The 18222-nt window shown below is 37.6% G+C and overlaps 1 protein-coding gene across 8 annotated transcripts in view; it reads left to right on the top strand.

The window, feature by feature from the left end:
- The window catches only part of ARID1B (AT-rich interaction domain 1B), a 336986-nt gene that overhangs the window by 25605 nt on the left and 293159 nt on the right, over positions 1–18222 (top strand). For all 8 annotated transcript variants that reach the window (XM_069852077.1, XM_069852076.1, XM_069852071.1 and 5 more), the window contains exon 2: positions 8213–8407. In XM_069852077.1, coding sequence (XP_069708178.1) covers positions 8213–8407 — 195 coding nt within the window. The remainder of the gene's footprint in view (positions 1–8212; positions 8408–18222) is intronic.

Genomic DNA, 18222 nt, shown 5'->3' with positions numbered 1-18222 from the left:
CCTTCCTGCAGAGCTCCCCTTGTTCCATTTTGAGGCTGCTCTCTGCTGCTTGCCTGACAGATGCTATTTTTAGTACATCCTTTTCTGTCCATCTAACCCTGTGTTTGTGTAAGAGCTGTACAAAGTAGGTAAGGAAATTTTTTTTCAAGTTCCAGATGGCAGTGAGTGAAGGTGTTTACTTGTCTAGGAAGCTGAGAACCTCATTGCCAGACAAAATAGAAGTGACTGGTATTCTGGGTGGGGCTTTTCTTTTTTTAACTTAGAGTTTTCAGGGTTTATGAATGGATTTTCTTTTCCGTGTTGAGCCATAATATTGGCCAATGAGGAGGCCTTAGGGCTGTGAAACATCCTCTGGTGAATCTAGCCTGAGAACCTTAAGAGGCTCTCTTCCCTTGCTTTCTGCCTTGCTCTCCTGCTGAGGGTTACTATTTTGGTAGCAGAAATGGCAGACTGAGAACTGTGCCTGTGTCTCACATGCTCAAGTGCTAAAGCTGTTGTATTGGTGCAAAGCCACCCTATGTGGATAGTTGTATGCTGGACTGCAGGTGAAAGTAGCTAAAGTATGGTCACAATCCAGCAGCAAGCTGGAGAAGCAGCTGGAATCAGTAATTTGTATGATTGAAGATAGGTTTGTTAGAAGACGTGTAAAAACCTCTAAATTCTACTGCACTGGAAATTACTTGTAAGATGCTGGGGAGCACTTTTAGTAGGAGACTAGGATCTTTGGAATATCCAAGCTGGAGAAAACAAAAGGCGGAAAGATAGTTCCCAAGTACTCCTGGAAGAAGTTTGGAATTAGGGAAGTGGGTTACAGATGAAGGCTGTTTGAGTGTGATGAGGACAGGTGACATACCTTCAGTTGAATTCAGAGCAATATGGGTATTACCTGTGTGTCAGTAGTTGGCAGCAGTAAAGGCAACTAACTTGAAAGGCAGCAGTTCTGAGCTGTATAGCCATGTGAACTTGTTAGAAATTTAGGATTGTTTTGGTGTGATAATGTGGGTATCGTTGCCTTTTGATATTGTCTTAATGTTTTCGTGCACTCATAGTGGCAACTGAAGAAGTTAGTCGTGTATACTTCATTAAAACCTGGTTTCTTTTCATTGTAATGTTCATTGTGATTTGTTCTTTCAGTAGTTACTTAGGTTTATCTATCTCCAAAATAACTAGAGGATGACTGACTCACTGACCTTGCAGTTTTCAGGTTGTATTTAAGAGGACCTAGAAGATTACTTTAAAGCAGGCATATATACATCCTTCTCCACCCCACAAAGACTTTTGCTGTGTAATTATTTGTAAATGTTCTAGTGGACTAGCAGTTGATTTTTGATGAGGCATAGCTTTGATTTTTCTCTCTTTCCCCTTTTTCCTTACTTTCTGTTTTTAGTGGGAAATCATCTTTCTAATCCCTCCCTGCAACAAACAGTATGCAGAGCCCTTAAGAGAAGTAGAATTGCTATTTTTGTTAAATCTTTGCTAGTATGTGCTTTATTTTACTGTATTTCCTTCATCATAGGCATATATCGAACATGGCTCTTTGTTTTTGTTTGTTCTTTGTTGTGTTTGTGCAACTGATATTTTAATTTAAAATTTAGTGAAGTACAGACTTTACATTTTCTATTTCAATAAAATAGGAAGCATGTTTACCAGTCACCTCAGACTTCAATATTAATGTAAGTCAGGATTTAATGTTGTACATTAATACTTTTTTAATAGTTGATTGCATCTTTCTCAAATGGATATTAAAAACACATGTAAGGAGAGTTGTGTTTTGATAGGCTTTTGTTGTGTAAAAACGTTGGCTGAGGAGTCCTTGTACATGTTCATGCAAATGGTGGCATTATCTAGGAATGGATTATCTTTTCCCTAGTTGCGTCCTGATGCCAGCTGTGTCATTGTATTATAGTGAATACTTGTGATTATCTCTAGCGATAAATTTGTAACTTGGTGTCTGACCTAGAGCTGAGAGCTCCATGCCCATCTTTCTTGGAATGTTGGTAACTGATTGTCAGCTGTCTTTATTATGAGGTTTCAAGGTTTTGGTATTAATAAAGAGGCTTTTTTTTTTTTTTTTAAATATGGAGACAGAAGCTTTGGCTGCAGATCAGTGCATAAACAGAGAGTTATTGTATTCAGTAGCTCTAGGAGTTTGAGTGCAAGTCTACTCGAGAATGTTGTTTTAATGTTTGTTATAGGCTGAATGATGTAGCATTAGTTGTTGGGATGTGCTGTGGCTCATAACCCGTTTAAATTGCAGCATTTGCTGTTGTCAGCCAAACCAATGCTGCTTTCAATTTTTTCTTGTTTACGCAAACAAAAAAGTACACTTTCACTTGAAGAGTAGTTATATCTCATGTGAATACTCTTGTCTTGTAGTGAATTGTTCTGTCTGCCTTGTATAAGAGCTCTGTCATCATATCCGAAACCCACTGTGATCTTTGTAAAGTGTTTCCCACTCCTCCCTGCCTCAAGATGTTAGTGGTAGGGTTCTTTTCACAGTCTTTGAAGTACTAAGTTACATTTTGGAACTGTGACCAGTGCTGGTCATATTCATAAATGTTTTTCAAATATAGGTTTTGGTGTTAAAGTTGAAACATACATTGATATCTTAATAGTGCATATGTAACATCAGTAATGTCCCAAAAGGAAGAGCTGATATATCTTGGTCAGACTGCTGCTCAAGTTATGCTGGCGTGCACCCTAGCCTCAGATCTGACTGGAGACACAGTATGTGGGGAAACACTGCTTAAATGCTGAGAGGAAGTCCTGTTTTTTTTTTTCCCCTTTCACTTCAGTAAAGGTAAAATTGAATCTCCAGGTACTTCACAATGAGGTGGTTTATTTGATTGTTTTGGCTAGGAGGATGGTAGAAGTGGTGGTGATACTGAGTTTACAAGTGGGTGTAGAATATTAATTTTTCCACTTACAGCAGTGATGCTGAGTTTATACATAAGTCTACACGAAACATTGAAAAAAGGAGCAGGTAACAGAAAAAGAAGTTGTCAGGTACTATTTGTAGATAGTGTAGGCTTTTCTGCATCCTACCTTAATGGTTGGACTGTCAATCTGAAGACCAGGAATGAAAACTTGGTCTTACTGAAATCATTACCAAGCCTTCCATTGGGCTTTTTAATGCACGCGCAAGGTATGTAATAGGCAAGAACTTTTCTGAAATGCTCTGTTCTGCCAAAGCTTGATAGTACATGTGCAAATGAATCCGATACTGACACATGGTAGGCATTATAATAAAGGGGATATAAATTATAATATTACTGTGGACTGGAGCAAAGAACAAAACTGAGGTATTTGGAGGAACTGCAGATCTATGCAGAGTTTAAATGAAATGCAGCAACTTGAAGTGGAAGTGCAGAATTGGAAGCAAAAGGCTGAATCCATTCAGGCCAGCTTGGCAGAATATAGCAGTAAAAACAGCATGAGCAAACACTAGCTGAATTGATAAAAAGGTAATGTGTATATTTGGAGTAAAATGGCACTAGAGAAAAATTGGACCCTCCTGTAAAGGAAGATAAAGGAAATAATTGGATATTGATGACTACACTGAAACTAAACTAAAAAAAAAAAAAAGTAATTAAGACTTTGTAGTACAGCATGTAATAGAATTAAGTAAAGGCATGGAAGATGCCATCATCCATTCATGGTCAAACATGCCTACTAGGTTTTGGAATTTAATGCAGTTACTACAATACTGTCATTTTCAATAAGCGTCAGGAAGCAGGTGCAGAGGGGTTGGTTGTTGATCCCTATAACATGAAGAGGTTAGTTCTTGTCATAATCATCCTGTCACCCAAAACTTGCTTTTGAAAGCTGTTGGAACCGATGTTAAAGAAAATAGGTGAACTTCATAAATGTTACAGGAAGCTTCATGTAAGGTTATAATACATATTTCTCAACTAAGAAATCTTTCTAAATAACTTTTCAAAACATTGTGGATGAAAGAAACTCTTGCTATAAAAATGAAACTTTAAGTTTAAAAGAATGCTGCATCTCAAAAATGTGCACGCGTGAAAGTTGGAAAAGGTTGTAATTATTTTACCATCGCTGTACAGGACGTGCAGTGCTGGATGAGTAGCTGTTTTGTCTGTTCAGTGTATGGCTCCAGGTCTTTTTCATCGTATGCTGTTCTGAAGACAATTTGTTTTGTTAGAGAGTTTTCTATGGTATTGATCATAGTCGTATTAAATTCTAAAATCACCTCTCTGGTGAAGGGATGATGAATTTTTTTTTTTTTTTTCCATTTCTACAGTTGGGAAACTGAGGCATTGCTGTAGGAAGTTTGAATGCCCTGTTTATGACGACCGTGGGTTAGATTTTCAGGAATGCACAGCTTCTGAAAAAGCCTTCAAAGCACATCTCTCATAAAATTCCGAAGTAGTTGCAGTTGCAGATAGGCAGCGTTTTCTTCCGTTTAAATGCCATGATTTCAAGTCAGGAAATAAGGGATGCATTAAACTGGTAAATTTTGAATTTTTTTTTTGTTTTAGTGATAAACAGTGGCAGATGCAGGGGTAGACTCCAGTTCTACCTGAGCAGCACACAGCTACCTTCATGGTAAGACCATCTTCCAGTTCGTTCACTACCCGTACGATAAGTGAAGCATTTGGTCTTATGGTGTGCAACAAGCCCATCACCTGCTGCTGTTTACTGATCTGCAGAACAGGCACATCCACTGCCTGGAAAACAGAAGTGTGGCTGTGTATTTAAAGATTGATACAATTTTATCTATGAGGAAGACACGTTTAGTGTTGCAAGGGTAAATTTAATTTTAACTGCTCTTGACTTCTGCAGTGGTAAAGCTTCTTAAACGTGGGGAAGAGATAGCTATTTGGCTTTGTTTTGCTGTGCACGAATTTGATAACAGCCAGAGTCATTGGTAGGTGTCTTACCTGTGCAGTGCAGCTAAAGGTGAATTGGAATCTAACTTGAAGGTAGTCAGTTGCCATGCTCTGTAGGGACCAGCCAGTGCTTGGGATGAGATGTGCTGCCTCACTGGGTCTGTCTTCTCCAGTCCTGAAGATGGACACTTCTGTACTGTTTTTTCTGTCTCTAAGACCTTGGAGGTAAAAAGGAACAGGCAGCACTGACAGCTAGGGTAGGTATCTTTGGGCTGTCCCAGTAGTTTGCCTGGGGATATTTACTGCTCTTCCAGTCTAGCCCTCTCATAGTCAGTATCACCAGTCATCGATCTTGATGCCTCAAGTGAGCCCACAGTGAATTCTGAGTATGCCCAGGTCCCTTGTTACCCATGCCCTGTGACCACAGCCACCTCAGTTTCAGCATTGTGTGGATCACCTACTGACTGGAGTTACAGAAATATCTCGGGCTTTTTATCCTCCCACCTTTCTGAAGTGGTGGGATGTCATCTGAGGGAAAGGAGAGCAGCTCTCCTGAAGATAATAAGAAGCAAAGAGACAGCAGGCTGGTGAGAAGGGGAGGATGGATGACGTGTCAGTGAGGCTCACTCTTCTAACACACACAGAGAAGACCTCCACTTCTTGGAGGTCACTAGTCCAGAGGACAGAGGCTCTCTGGCATGTATCCATGTCACATCCTGACCTTGTTTCTACCCTTTCCCTTCAACTCTTCGTGCCCCACTTCTGTCTCCACTGCTTTTTTTTGACTCATTGTCCCTCTTTTTTTTTTTTTATCTGGCAATTTGAGGACACCTCTGTGCACCTTGTAACTCCTCTGGTGAGGTCTTGCTGTGCTGCTCACATACTCCCATTTCTTCCAACCATACTCCACATGGCCTGGTGATATTTGGGTGCTCTCTCTTGACAGGGTTGCACACTTCACCTTTCCTGAACGTCTAGCATCACCATAGCAAATTAAAATTCTCTACCCCAAAGCGTGGTATTCAAGAGGTATTTTTAAGTATTTTATATAAGAACATAAACGATGTATTTTTCTGTGACCTCATTCTAAGACATAGCTGAACTGTTTCTGCTGAATTTTCCAGAGAATTTCAGCCTCAGGCATACATATGGCCTGGAAAATTTCAGACTAAATGCTTGAAGTTTGGCAAAGTTTCTATGCACCTGAAATGTAATAATGGGAAGTGTCATACTTTTTGGCTGTGTAGCTATCTTCGTTATTTATAATTATATTTAAGTATTAGATGTAGAACAGAAAACATTATGCTCAAGATGAATTAAAAGTGAATTTGGGTAAATGTTGTTATTGGAGTTGAGACCTGCAAATAATATGCTGAAACCTAAGATGGTAGTTGGGCTTCATGAGAATCTCTTGGAGGAAACTCAAGGCTTGCTTTGAAGAAGGATTTATATTTGAGATGATGAATATGACAGATGATGCACAGAATGAATGTTAAAACACAGAAATAAACATATATAAAGTATCCTGGTCTATACAGTGAAATTTAGGTGGTCCCCTGGAACCCTGTAAGAAGGAATCTCTAGTTCATCTGCTGAACCTTTGTGTTGGTGTGTTTTTTTTGTTAAAAGTGTGGTGAGAGTCCATAACAGCCGAAAAAAAATATAATATGAGACTGGTTATGGGTCAGATGGCCTGAACTGGTTGGGGAAACACTGCTTTTGAAAGTATGAAATATAAATAGTAAATTGCCCAGGGACATTTAGTGGTAAAAAATAGAAACTTCTAATCTGGCCACAAAGAAGCAAAAGTACAAAGGGAAATTTGCTGAGTAATACTCACCCGAAATTAGAAGTGAATGTGCAGTTTGCTGTGGTGGCAAAAAAAAGGCTGTCCTCTTCTGAAAGCCAATGGAGGTGTTTTGTGAGGAGGAGGTTGTCATTTCCACCTCCTCAGGTGTAGTGGGTCCACATCGGGAATACTTTATTTGGCTTTGGTGATGTTTCTGGCAAATAGGTATTAGTAAGTGTGGGGAGAGCCAGTGAAAACAGTGAGAAGGTTTGAGTTATTTACTTGCAGGAAAGAAATAGTAAGAACAACATATAGCAGTTCATTAAGCAGTGACTGCATTGGAGAGCATGGAGTTTGTGCGTATAGGGAAAAAGCTGTAGCTTGTTAGTAGTAAAACCAGCAATAATGAGAAGAAACAGGGATGGGGGTGTGTGTGAATGTTATTTATTGTCGTAATAACTATTACATCAAAATATAATAGCCAAAAAGGACTTGTAGAAACTGTGTTGCACAGGAGGCTATAAAAAGAAACTGGAACGGTACTTTGTAGGAAAACATGTAAAAATGTGCTACGGAAAGGAATCCTGCTCCTTGTGGGAGGTTGGGCTGGCAGTGTGAATTAATAGGTCTTTTTCCTGGGGAGGGGATATGTCTTTTTCAATAAGATGAGATTGTGGTAGGCTTTTTAAAAACTTCTCCCCCCTTCTTTCTTCCGTGAATATAACCAGCACTCAGGAATTAAAAAATGGATGTCATATTCACAATACAGTGCTTCGCTTGACAAAGTATGATATTTTTTCTAGTTCAGTTAGTCCTCAGTAATAAAACATGAGAGTAATACCACACAATGGTTGACACCCATCCTGAAACTGTTACGGTGCTTGGTAAGTGCTGCCAAAAAGTCTAAAAATAAAACTTCCCTCTCTTGCTTCCCCTCCCCCTCCCTCAGTGATTGCAGTTTGGATTTTCTGAGCTCTGTTAAGGAGGCAAATAAACTTTCATGTATAATGTGAGCTATGACTTGCCTTTTGATCTGGAAACTTATTAATGCACGTGATAACAATGTGAAAACACTGAAATACACATTCTGTATGCATTGCACTTCTTGGAAACTTTATTTCTTTCCACTTTCCCTTTTTCTAATGTAGAAAAACAGAAATTTCCTCAAAGTTAAATGTCTTGTCCACTACTTGTGTCTCTCTTGACAGACACTATTTTATTTATATTTAAGCGTTACAGTCAGTGATGGTAATTGGTTGACAACAGGATGCTTAATTATTTCTTAAGCTGAAATTTATTGGGTGGTTTTTCTGCTTTTTCTGTAGGTAAGATACAAACTTCAGTTTGAGTAAACAATAATAATTGGAAGTGCCAAACTCACTTGTCAAAAACTCATCTAATTAAATTGAGAAGCAGCATGTAGTACTTTGCCTGTCTGTATATCAAGTCAATATTTGATGTATAAAGCATTGAGAAAACACAGGTACAGTTTACCTGCAGCAAGCATGACTGTTCTGACCTTTTTCTTTCTGTATCGTAAAAGTATTTCTTCGCTTGTGTTTAACAACAGGGCAGTTCAATGGATCCAATGGTCATGAAGAGACCTCAGTTGTACGGCATGGGCAATAACCCTCACTCTCAGGCGCAGCAGAGCAGCCCCTACCCAGGGCAATCCTACGGCCCTCCCGGCCCTCAGCGCTATCCCGTGGGAATGCAGGGCCGAGCCCCGGCAGCCATGGGAGGAATGCAGTATCCACAGCAACAGGTTTGTGGAGGATTTTTCTGTGTTGCTTTGGTTTCCCTACTCTCCCTCTCTTCCTCTCTGACACTGTGGAAATACAGGCAAAAAAAAAGAAAAAAATCAGAACTATTTCTTGTGCAGTTGGGGATGAAGCACTGTTTTAAAAGTTGATAAATAATGTTGACAGTATGAATGTTTTCTGAAATTTCATGGAGTCAGGAAAGTTTACTTTGTTATTGGTAACTTCTTGGAGACAGAAGTATGTCAAAAGCCATCCATTTGTTTTTTTTTCCCAGTCGACATAATTTCCGCTTGATTTTTAAAATTTTTTATTTTTTTTCTCTGTCTTAGATACCTTTAAGTATAAGATGAAAACCTAGAGCTGTCATCAGTGCAGCAAGACTAGTGTTGTCCAGTGCATACAAGTGTTATGTATTTATATCAGTTGTTTGCTCTTGTGTTTTGGTTTTTTTCCCCCCCTCTCCTCCTTTTGGTATGAGTCTATAGCTTTACCTATTTTTTTTTTCCCCTCTACCAACTCTTTAAAGTCAGGATCTTTATTTTTTTTTTATATCAGAGGACATAGAAAGGCAAGAATCTCCTTTTTTTCTGCTTGGATTTCACTGTTGATGTTGACCTCTTCTGCCTTTTTCATACCTTTTTAAAGAAGGTCAGTTCCAGTGTTTGTACCCTATACTAAAGAAGATACAGTAATTTTCTAGAGGAGAGGATAAACCAAGGTTATCAATAAGTTACATTTTACTATTTTTTTTTTTAAATTAGGACTGTGAGTATAGGCAGTGGGATCTCGGTACTTTGTGAGCAATAACTTGATTGTTAATGGAAAAGAACATGTGTTTTGAGCAATGGACCAGTTGCAAATTAGTGTGTTTTATGCTATTTATTGTTGCATATAGAGAAGGTAAGAATGTTTTTGACTGCCAGGACTGGATGTTAATCAGGTGATTTAATTAAGTAACAGTTTCAAATATAGTATTTGAGTGAATACTGCCATTATCAACAGCCTTCATTTTTATTTTTTTCTGTTAAATAGATAGTTATTTGTAAGGAAGAATGAATTGTTTGGTTTAGAAATGTCAAACAATGTATTTTTTTGCTGGCTTCAGACTGCAAAGCATTTTATCAGTCATAAAAGGAGGAGAAATTGAGGAAAAGAAGCTTTATTTTTGTGTGGCTGTAGCCAAAATGAAGTTATTAAAACATATTTTTAATTTTAAAAGGAGTTGTTCTGTATTATGTGGAGATGAGTGCTGAATTTTCACTTCATTTGCTAATTGCTTGATAATTGTAAATTACCCGTCAGCAGGCAGTGACCTGGCACAGTGATTGGCTGCCGGCCCTATCAGTCTTCTCACAGCATTAATGTAATTGGCTGAGCAGGAACACATTGCTGAGCACTAATGCTCTTTGGGGAAAAAGTGAGAGGATAATTATGACATTGAATTTTTATTGAACGGACATCACCACCTAGGCATGATTTTGTTTTGGACAACCTCCAAAGCTTCGTGTGTTTGGTTTGTGAACCTCTAATGATCTGAATCCAGTTCTTTTCATATTGCTCATATATTACCACCTTTCTACAAAGGATTAAAATGCAGGAATGCAGGTTTGTAAATTGAATTGCCAACTTACCAGCTGAGTGGTAAGTTGTCTTTGGCACGGGATGCCACAATTTGATTCCTGGCTGGATTTTTACTCCTGTGACATGAATATTAAATAAGGAGAGCTCAGCTATGCTTGTTAAAATTGCCTGTGTAGCATGTACTCTTAGATATAATATATATAAAATAAATAATATTGCTAGAACTTTCAGAAGATTTATCTCAACCCTTTCTGAAAGTTGGAGTCCTTTACAGTGTCACATGGAATTTATCAAAAGCATGAGGCTTTTGAAAACTTGATAGGTTAAAACATACAGGGCCTTAAACACATACAGTGCTCAGATTTAAGTTTATGCAGAGAGCGTATTGGATAGATGGGTTATGAGGGTGGAAGTGCCACACTGTAGGAAGGGTGGAAAACATCGATGGGACAGGTTGTTCTTATTTTTAGTCTGTTTTTTCTCAAAGACAGGTGAAGTTGTCATTTCGCTTTCTTCAGATGAAATGAGCAGGCTTTTTGTTAGACTGTGAAGATTTTTGAATTTTGAAGAAGACCTTGAGATGTTAGGTCTGGCTCTTTGTCAGCGAGGTTTGTGGTTTGAGGTTAGAACTATGGGACTTGACAGATTTTAACTTGCAGGCTCTGCTGCAGGATGCTGCAGATGAAGAAATAAAGATGAAAAACAACATCCTAAAGATCCAGCTAAAATTAATGGAAATAATAGAAATTACAATAATTGCTGTGCTGTAGGTAGCTGGTCTATGTCGTGTTGCAGTAGAGAACAGTGTGTTCCAGCAGAGAACAGTGTGTTCCAGCTTGCAGCCCAGAGGTAGAGGAGAGAACTTGTGGGAAGGGAGGCCTCTGGCATAAGCAGTGAAAGATTAAAAATGATGAAAAACATGAAGTGTTATCAGATGCAGTCATTCTACGTATTTACAGTAAGGGTGTCAAAACCAGCCTGCTAACTTGTTGAAAAAGTGATAGCTACATAATGGTGCAGACATTCTCTTACAAATGCTGTTTTGGTGTTGGCATCCTTGATAGCAAAGAGGAAGGTACAAATGAAACTTCGTTTTTTTCTTAACATTCTGTGTGGAAATCACAGATATTGAAGAGAGTACAGAAAGTATGGGATGTGTTGTGCATAGGAAACATGTATGGGACCTGGCTGCAAAGGATGGTGTGAAGAGAGAAACCAGATATCCTAAGCATTTGAGATTGGAACTCATCTCTCATGAGTTATCAATGATGAGCCCCAGAACAAAACACTAAACCTTATATAAGGGGTGAAATTTGAAATACTATCTTTTTGCAGTGCTCAGTAATATGACTAAAGATAAAGGGATTGAGATATATACGTAGGCATGTAGGAAAGAGCGATGAAGTTAGTGGTAACCTGAGGTTGACAACAGAGGTCCAGCTTTCTCATGTGAGGATGGGTGATAGCTTGTTGCAACAAAATGCTAAGCAATTTGGAGAACGCTGCAGCATTTTATCAGATTTGAAGGGCATGTCCAGTTAACTCGGTGTGAGTCAGAAAAATACATATTAAGCATTTGGACTGATTTGGGAAAAAATTGTCTCAGTGGGTCGGGAGAGAAAAAAACCTAATCTGCACCTGTATTTTTTTTCATTATTTCTCCTTTTAGGGGAACTATAAAAAAGGAAGATGTTATTAAAAGTCATACATTCAGTTTATAGGGCTGAAGATTGGCAATTTATCTCTGTTTTATCTCTAGGCATAAATGTGTGCTGAATGAATTAATTACTAAAAGATTTTTATGTTAGAAAACTTTTGGGGTTTTGTCTCCTTCCTGTCCTCTTTCAGTGGGAAAGGAGGGATAGAAGGCAAGGGAAAGCTGGAAGCAAGTTGACATGTGCTCATGTTGTCCGTTTTGAGTGAATGAAACATGAGTTACAACAAGGCCAGTGTTTGCATCCCAAGGTTTTATAATGCTAGTCTAGCATGTAATTCTTAATACTTCCATCTTGTATTTTCATGTACCCTTTCTCCTGGTTTGTATGCTATGAGTGTGATTTTAGGATTATTAGCACTGCTTACCCCGGGCCTCAGGGAGACCACAGTTTGTATGTGAAAACAGAAAGCAGAAAAACATAGTTTCAGGTTTAACTATAGGTTTCTAGTCTCTTAGATATTTCTTGGAATTACAAAGAGGTGATGTCAAAATTGAAAATCCTAATATGCATGGATACTTTGCACGTGCAAACTTCTGTTTTGATTTTGCAATACATTTCACTAGTGTGAGTAAGATCTGATTAAAAGGACAATAATTTCCTTCTCATTTAACTTTTTCTCCTGCCATCCTTCTGGACCTTAGTCAAAGAATGATTCCCCAGTCACTTTCTGGCTTTTGTTTGATTGCCCTGTCAAAGTGTTTCTGTGCTTTAGTGCTGTGTACTGTAGGAAAGCCTTCTACTACTTTATAAAAACTCTTGCTAAAACCAGAAATACCTCAGAGTACCTATTAAAATAAGCTTGGGTTTTTCTTCCTGTGATTGTCTGATGATGTTGCTTTTCCATGTTAGTAGCATGTAATACTTCATTTTTTATTTCATTAAGCTTAAAAATCACCTTCTTGAAATACTTATGTACAGATGTTGGAATTTTTCAGCAAGGTCTGAAGAGTTCCATTTATGAATATGCTTGAAAGAATTGAATGGTATGATATGCCTGTTTAATCAGATGATCATTGCCTAATTGATTTTTTTTTTTCTAGGATGCATTAGAATTCCTTGGGTACTTGGTGGACTGGAACAACAACTTATTGTGTAAATAGGATCGTGTTGCTATCATGCGTAGTAAATTCTTTATAAAAGATAGTTATGTGTGTATGTACACTAGGCATTCCTAGTAGCTGTTTACAATGGAGTAGTTCGGTACTTTTTTTGTTTCAGTACTTATTGATCAGTTGTCTAAGTCCCTTGAGCCTGCTTATAGTTAAGTTTGTTAGGAGGCCTGAGCCTCAGTCTATTCTTTCTCCCTTTTTTTGCTATAGAAATACTATAAGATGAAAGGATGCTAATGTCCCTTTAACATTTTTTATATTCTTGATTTGCTGAATTCATGAGTAAATTATATCAACGTCCTCATAGTTTTGAGAGTGGAACTGTAAATATGCAGAGAAATATTTTTTCTCTTTTTGGCTGTTTTTCTAATGTGCAGATTATTTTGAGGATTAAGGAAAATATGCTGCTTACTTTTGGTGTCTTGTGGCACGTTTCAGCTTGGAGTAACTTAAGTTTAAAGAGGCAGAGAAGTTGCAAAACCTCTGGGAATGTGCAGCAAGGATTTATTGTAATGGAAACTGTAAGTCAACCAGAACTCTAGCGGCACTGATGTGATTACTTCATTGAAGAAGGGGTTTACACTGCTCATATTGGGTAATGTCCCAGATTGGAAATGTCAAATTTACGCCAAGGAAATCAATTGGCTGTTGGCTTGGCAGGTAGAGTTTTAAAGCTAGCAAACACCAATGTGTTTATTACCAGGTGGCTGGTTGTGTGCGAGTTACTTTCTGAAAACATTTTAATTCTAGAAGATTGAAGTATGCCAAGAAAGCGAGACTTTCTGTAATGTTTTGCTCTGAGGTATTAACTTAAAATATAGTGCATGCATGCAGCGAATACTAGCAAAGTTTGTTGTCTGCTGTGTGTTTAACTGCTCCCACCAGTTAGAGAATATGGAATAGATGGCCGTTGTTTGTGCTTCTAAGCAGCTTTTAGCACAGTTGATGTTAGTGTTGGTAAAGGGAGCAGACACAGAAAATAAGCAAGTTTTTCATTTCTTAGCCTATTTGTTTTGCAAGAACAGAGAATGAATCAATATGATTGAATCTCAAAAAAAACCCCAAACAAAAAACAGCAGAGGACAAAACACTGAGATGTGTTTCTTTTTCTTAAAGATTGATAGATGCATTTCATGTGCACACATAAAAAGGTAGTGTGAAGCTTTGATCAGTGTGTGCTTCAGAAGTATTTTTTTCAGATTTTTGTTTGATTTGCCTTGGGCTTTGGGGGGGGGGCTTGTTTTTCTTTTGTTTTGGGATTGTATGTGTTTGTGGTTTTATTTTGGGATTTTGTTTGTTTGATTTGTTTTGTTTCACTTTTTTTTTTTTTTTCCTGGGCATTCAGTTGATGCTCTCACTACTAGGTTATGGATCTTCTTAGAAATTCCTGGATGTGAAAAAGTTTGAAATTCTTAAAGATTAATACTTTATCAAATTCCTCTTCTATTGGGAACATGTAAATACTTAGAGTGAAAATAATTCCTTGGTAAAATTTTATTTGAATGATATATCTGTCATCATGTTGAATTGCCATAAACTTCCAGAAAAAAAAATCAATAAAATAAGTAGAAGAAACTTTCTGGAGAGGGTAAAGTCTGAATCCTTCCTTTTGTGAATTAGAAAAAGGGATGAGAAGTCATAGCTATTTGGCTTCCTTGTAAGGTCATGTTTAAGAACGGATCTTTTGATGTTCATGTGTTAATAATTGCAAAGAAAAGCTGTTACACTTTGTCATGTAAAGAAATGGGATTTTTAAATTTCAGATTTAGGTAAATGCTAAATGCTATCCTTGTGCAGACTGTAGGAAAATGTTTAGCGCTGTTCTTTCTTTTGGGTATTCTAAGCCTCATTGACCACGTTGAAAAAAAAAAAAGCCTGCTACTTTAGGTCATGGTGGGATAAGGCTTTATGTGTATTGTCTCCTTTAGAATTATCCCTTCTATTGAGTGTAGTTCACTCTGTAGAGGGAGGTGAGCACAGATTACAGATGATCATGGAATCAAATTTGACACAAGTTTGGGGTCTTTATGGCAGCTTAGCTCTTTATCTTAATGCTGGTCATCTGAGATTGTTTACCTAAGAAAATCCCTGAAGTAGCGGAATTGCATTATTATGGTAAATAGAAACATTTCAGTAGCTTCTATAATTTCTTTGAAACTGTGCAGAAAAAATGTAGGTTGAAAAGGAAAAAGAACTGAACCTTCAGATGGTGAGAGAAAGCTTGGAGATGAAACAGGGTTGACATTTTTATCTGTTCAATTACTATGTACTGATGTTCAGTAAATGCTAATTTTTGCATCCATCCTGGAATAAATGGCAGTCTACATTTGTACAGAAAGTGCATAAGAATCATCAACGTACTGTGCCAAATAAAATATATTTTCGTTACTGCTAAATGATTGTACTTCACTTGGAATATTTAATAGCTGTAATCACATTTGTTATTCTGTTTGGAAGTGAGGGCACGAGAGAGGAAAACATGCAAACCCTTTGTGCTGGTGTGCTGAAAAAGGTTGCTGTTAGGGAAGCAGCAGTTATTTTGTTGTTGAGAACTTGGTTTGCTAGCATCGTTAGCTGTCAGTCTACGCTGGAGTCAGGTAAGAAATAGATTTTGATGATCAGAAGTTGAGAACAGAGGGCCGATTGCTGCTTCACTGGGAAGATACAAAATCATTTACTCACGAACAGTTCATTTTACGTGGCAGCAGGAGACATGAGTTTATTTACATTAGAAGTAAAATAAGGATCTCGCTTTAAGAAAAGGCTGTTATGTTACTCTATTCAACAGCTGCCATATAATGACTCTACCAGGAGGGTTTTAAAGTGTAGGCAAGGATTAATTAACTGTTATTCCTAATAATATTCATCAAAGAATAATTGGCACTCCAAACTACTGAAATGACATCCAGACCCATCACACGTGCATGCATTAAGATTTTTGTAACTCTACTTTCTGTACTGTCCCGGGCCGGGGGGGGCAATTTTTTTTTTTTTTTAAGTCTCAGTACAAGTTTCTCAGAAGATTATATCAGTTGTCCATAAATTTGAACTTACTCAGAGGAAGCATGGGAGGCAATAGAGTTTTCTTTTTTAAAAATAAGGAGTGTATTTCCCACAGCTGAAAATAGGGTGGAAGATAAAAAGGCGAAACCTGCGTGAAGTCAGTGGGAAATTTGTTCTTCTTGGAACGATAGACCTTCCAAGAAATACCTGATGTTTCAGTAACTCAGATTAGAACCCTATTGCTACCAGCAGCTTTTTTTTTTTTTTCCCCCCCATATTGAATAACTAAGATTTATGTTGGATTTGGTTTCAGTGAAACTTAAGTAAAAATTAGCTTTACAGTAGCAGGGGAAGTATTGCAAAAAATAGAAAACATTTTCCACGCCTTTTTATGTAGTTACTCTTAAACGACATGAGTCCCATGCTAATCAAAGCTTGCTCAGTGATCTGCTTCAGTTTTGTATATCACCTAATCCAGTAAGACCTTTGTGGGAGCAGATGAGTTGTAAAATCTTTGGTAAAAAAAGCCCCAACAACTTAATAATTTAAGACTACTAACAATGTTTGTAGGTTCTTTTTTTTAATAACACGTTTGTTTATATAGTGCATTGCTCCTTATAATTATACTAACTGGGTGCATGTAAAGATCTTCGTAGAAATACTTTAACCTTTGGTATTTATTTTGTTTTTCAAGACTGATGAGAGAATGATTTGCGAACTTAAGGAATAACTTAAAGCTACAGCTCATTTAATTTTTGTAGGCTTTTATTCTTCTGCTGCCTGGGGTGACTCCATTTTTGGGTGCTTCTCTGATACTTGTGCTTCTTATTCATTGCTTTGCCTAAGATAGAACAAACCTGTTAAATGATTGCATCCTTGTTGATACATGTTTTATCTCTGAATAGTATAATGTCTTTTGGGGGTGTGGAAGAGGAGGAATCAATGTCGATTTTACTTCTTTGTATGCTCCATTCTTTTCCTTCTGTGTTGGACATTGTTTCTCAGTAGTGTTCTTTGCATTTGTGTGTTAACAACAAAGACACATGACAGGAAATAATTTAATGACTGGACAATATTAGAAAGCATATTTGAATCCTATTTTCAAATATACCTTTCAGAAAGTGGGTGAATTTGGCTTCCGCATATATGTCAAAGTGACAAATTATACCTTGCTATTAGCTTGTTTCACAGAACAGGGATGAAGAGATTTCTGTGTATTTCTTGGCAAACTGTAATATAACTTGTCTTTTGAGACAAGAATCCAATAAAAATAAACAAAATTTATGTAGCCATTTAGGGAAGATGTTGTTTTAGTTATAGAAGTGAAACTTCTTAACTTATCTTGAGTCTATGTACATATGTGTGTTTTACAGACCATGTAGGTCAATACGTGTTTTACAGGACAGGTTAACAAAACTGCCTTGTTCTTTGTACAGGATTATCTCTCCCTGTGAACTATTTCATGCTGTGCAAGTGATGCTCAGTAAAAAAATTATATAGGAATGTATGCCAAGAACAGATTGAGCCTGAGCACAGAGGAAGCAGACAGGGTTGCTCAGTGAGGACCTCTGCTTTGAGCTCCTCATGCCCCTTCTGAGTAGCTCCACTGCTTGCTCTGCTGTCTCTCCTAACTTTCCCGGCTGCCAATAGTGAAAACTGGTTTGTTTTGATGCTTCCACTGTACTGGAGAGTATTTAAAAGGATGGATGCAAATTGACTGGTTTTGTGTTTTTCATTGGTTTTGTTTTATTGCTGGTTGGCAAAACTGAAGAAAATCAGGGGCCAAGATATCCCCTGCAGATTTTGGAAGTGTGAACTTAATAGATTTATGGCCATTTTACATTTGGAAAGTTGTCCTAGAGAGGAAACTATTATTTCTGAAATGAATCTTAAGTTCTGCAGAAAATGATACTTTAGAGCTTGCATTCACCAAAAAAAACCCCCACACCTGATGTTGGAGAGAAGGCAGGTGGGCTTTTAGTCCTCTGAGATAATGCTATGAGGAATCCCATGTATCCTTCTCAAACTGAAGATTAAGTTTTATGCCCCAAGTAAATTTGCAGTCTTGCAGCAAGTGGTGAAGTGTAGGTTCAGTAAATGCCAAGAGTGTGTGGGTACTTGGCCTTCCTTTTTTGATTTCATATAGTACAAGAAAAACAGTGTTTTCTAATATTGCTTTAGGCCTTTAATGGAGGGGTTACAAAAAGGAGCATAAGTGTAAAAAGTAATTGAAGAATATCCAGGATAAGATCAGATGTACTTTGGGTCATTGGATGTAGGCTTTTCTTCTTTCTCTTGTGTTTTGTCATCCCATTTTTGTCTTTCGTACATATAGCTATATATTCCTATTCTTGGCATGCATTAAGATCTTGTATAAGAGAATAAAAATCTGACTCTGACTCTGTA

The sequence above is a fragment of the Phaenicophaeus curvirostris genome, chromosome 2 (assembly GCF_032191515.1).
Source record: "Phaenicophaeus curvirostris isolate KB17595 chromosome 2, BPBGC_Pcur_1.0, whole genome shotgun sequence".
NCBI classification, from domain to species: domain Eukaryota; kingdom Metazoa; phylum Chordata; class Aves; order Cuculiformes; family Cuculidae; genus Phaenicophaeus; species Phaenicophaeus curvirostris.
This window is presented reverse-complemented; position numbering and strand designations above follow the sequence as displayed.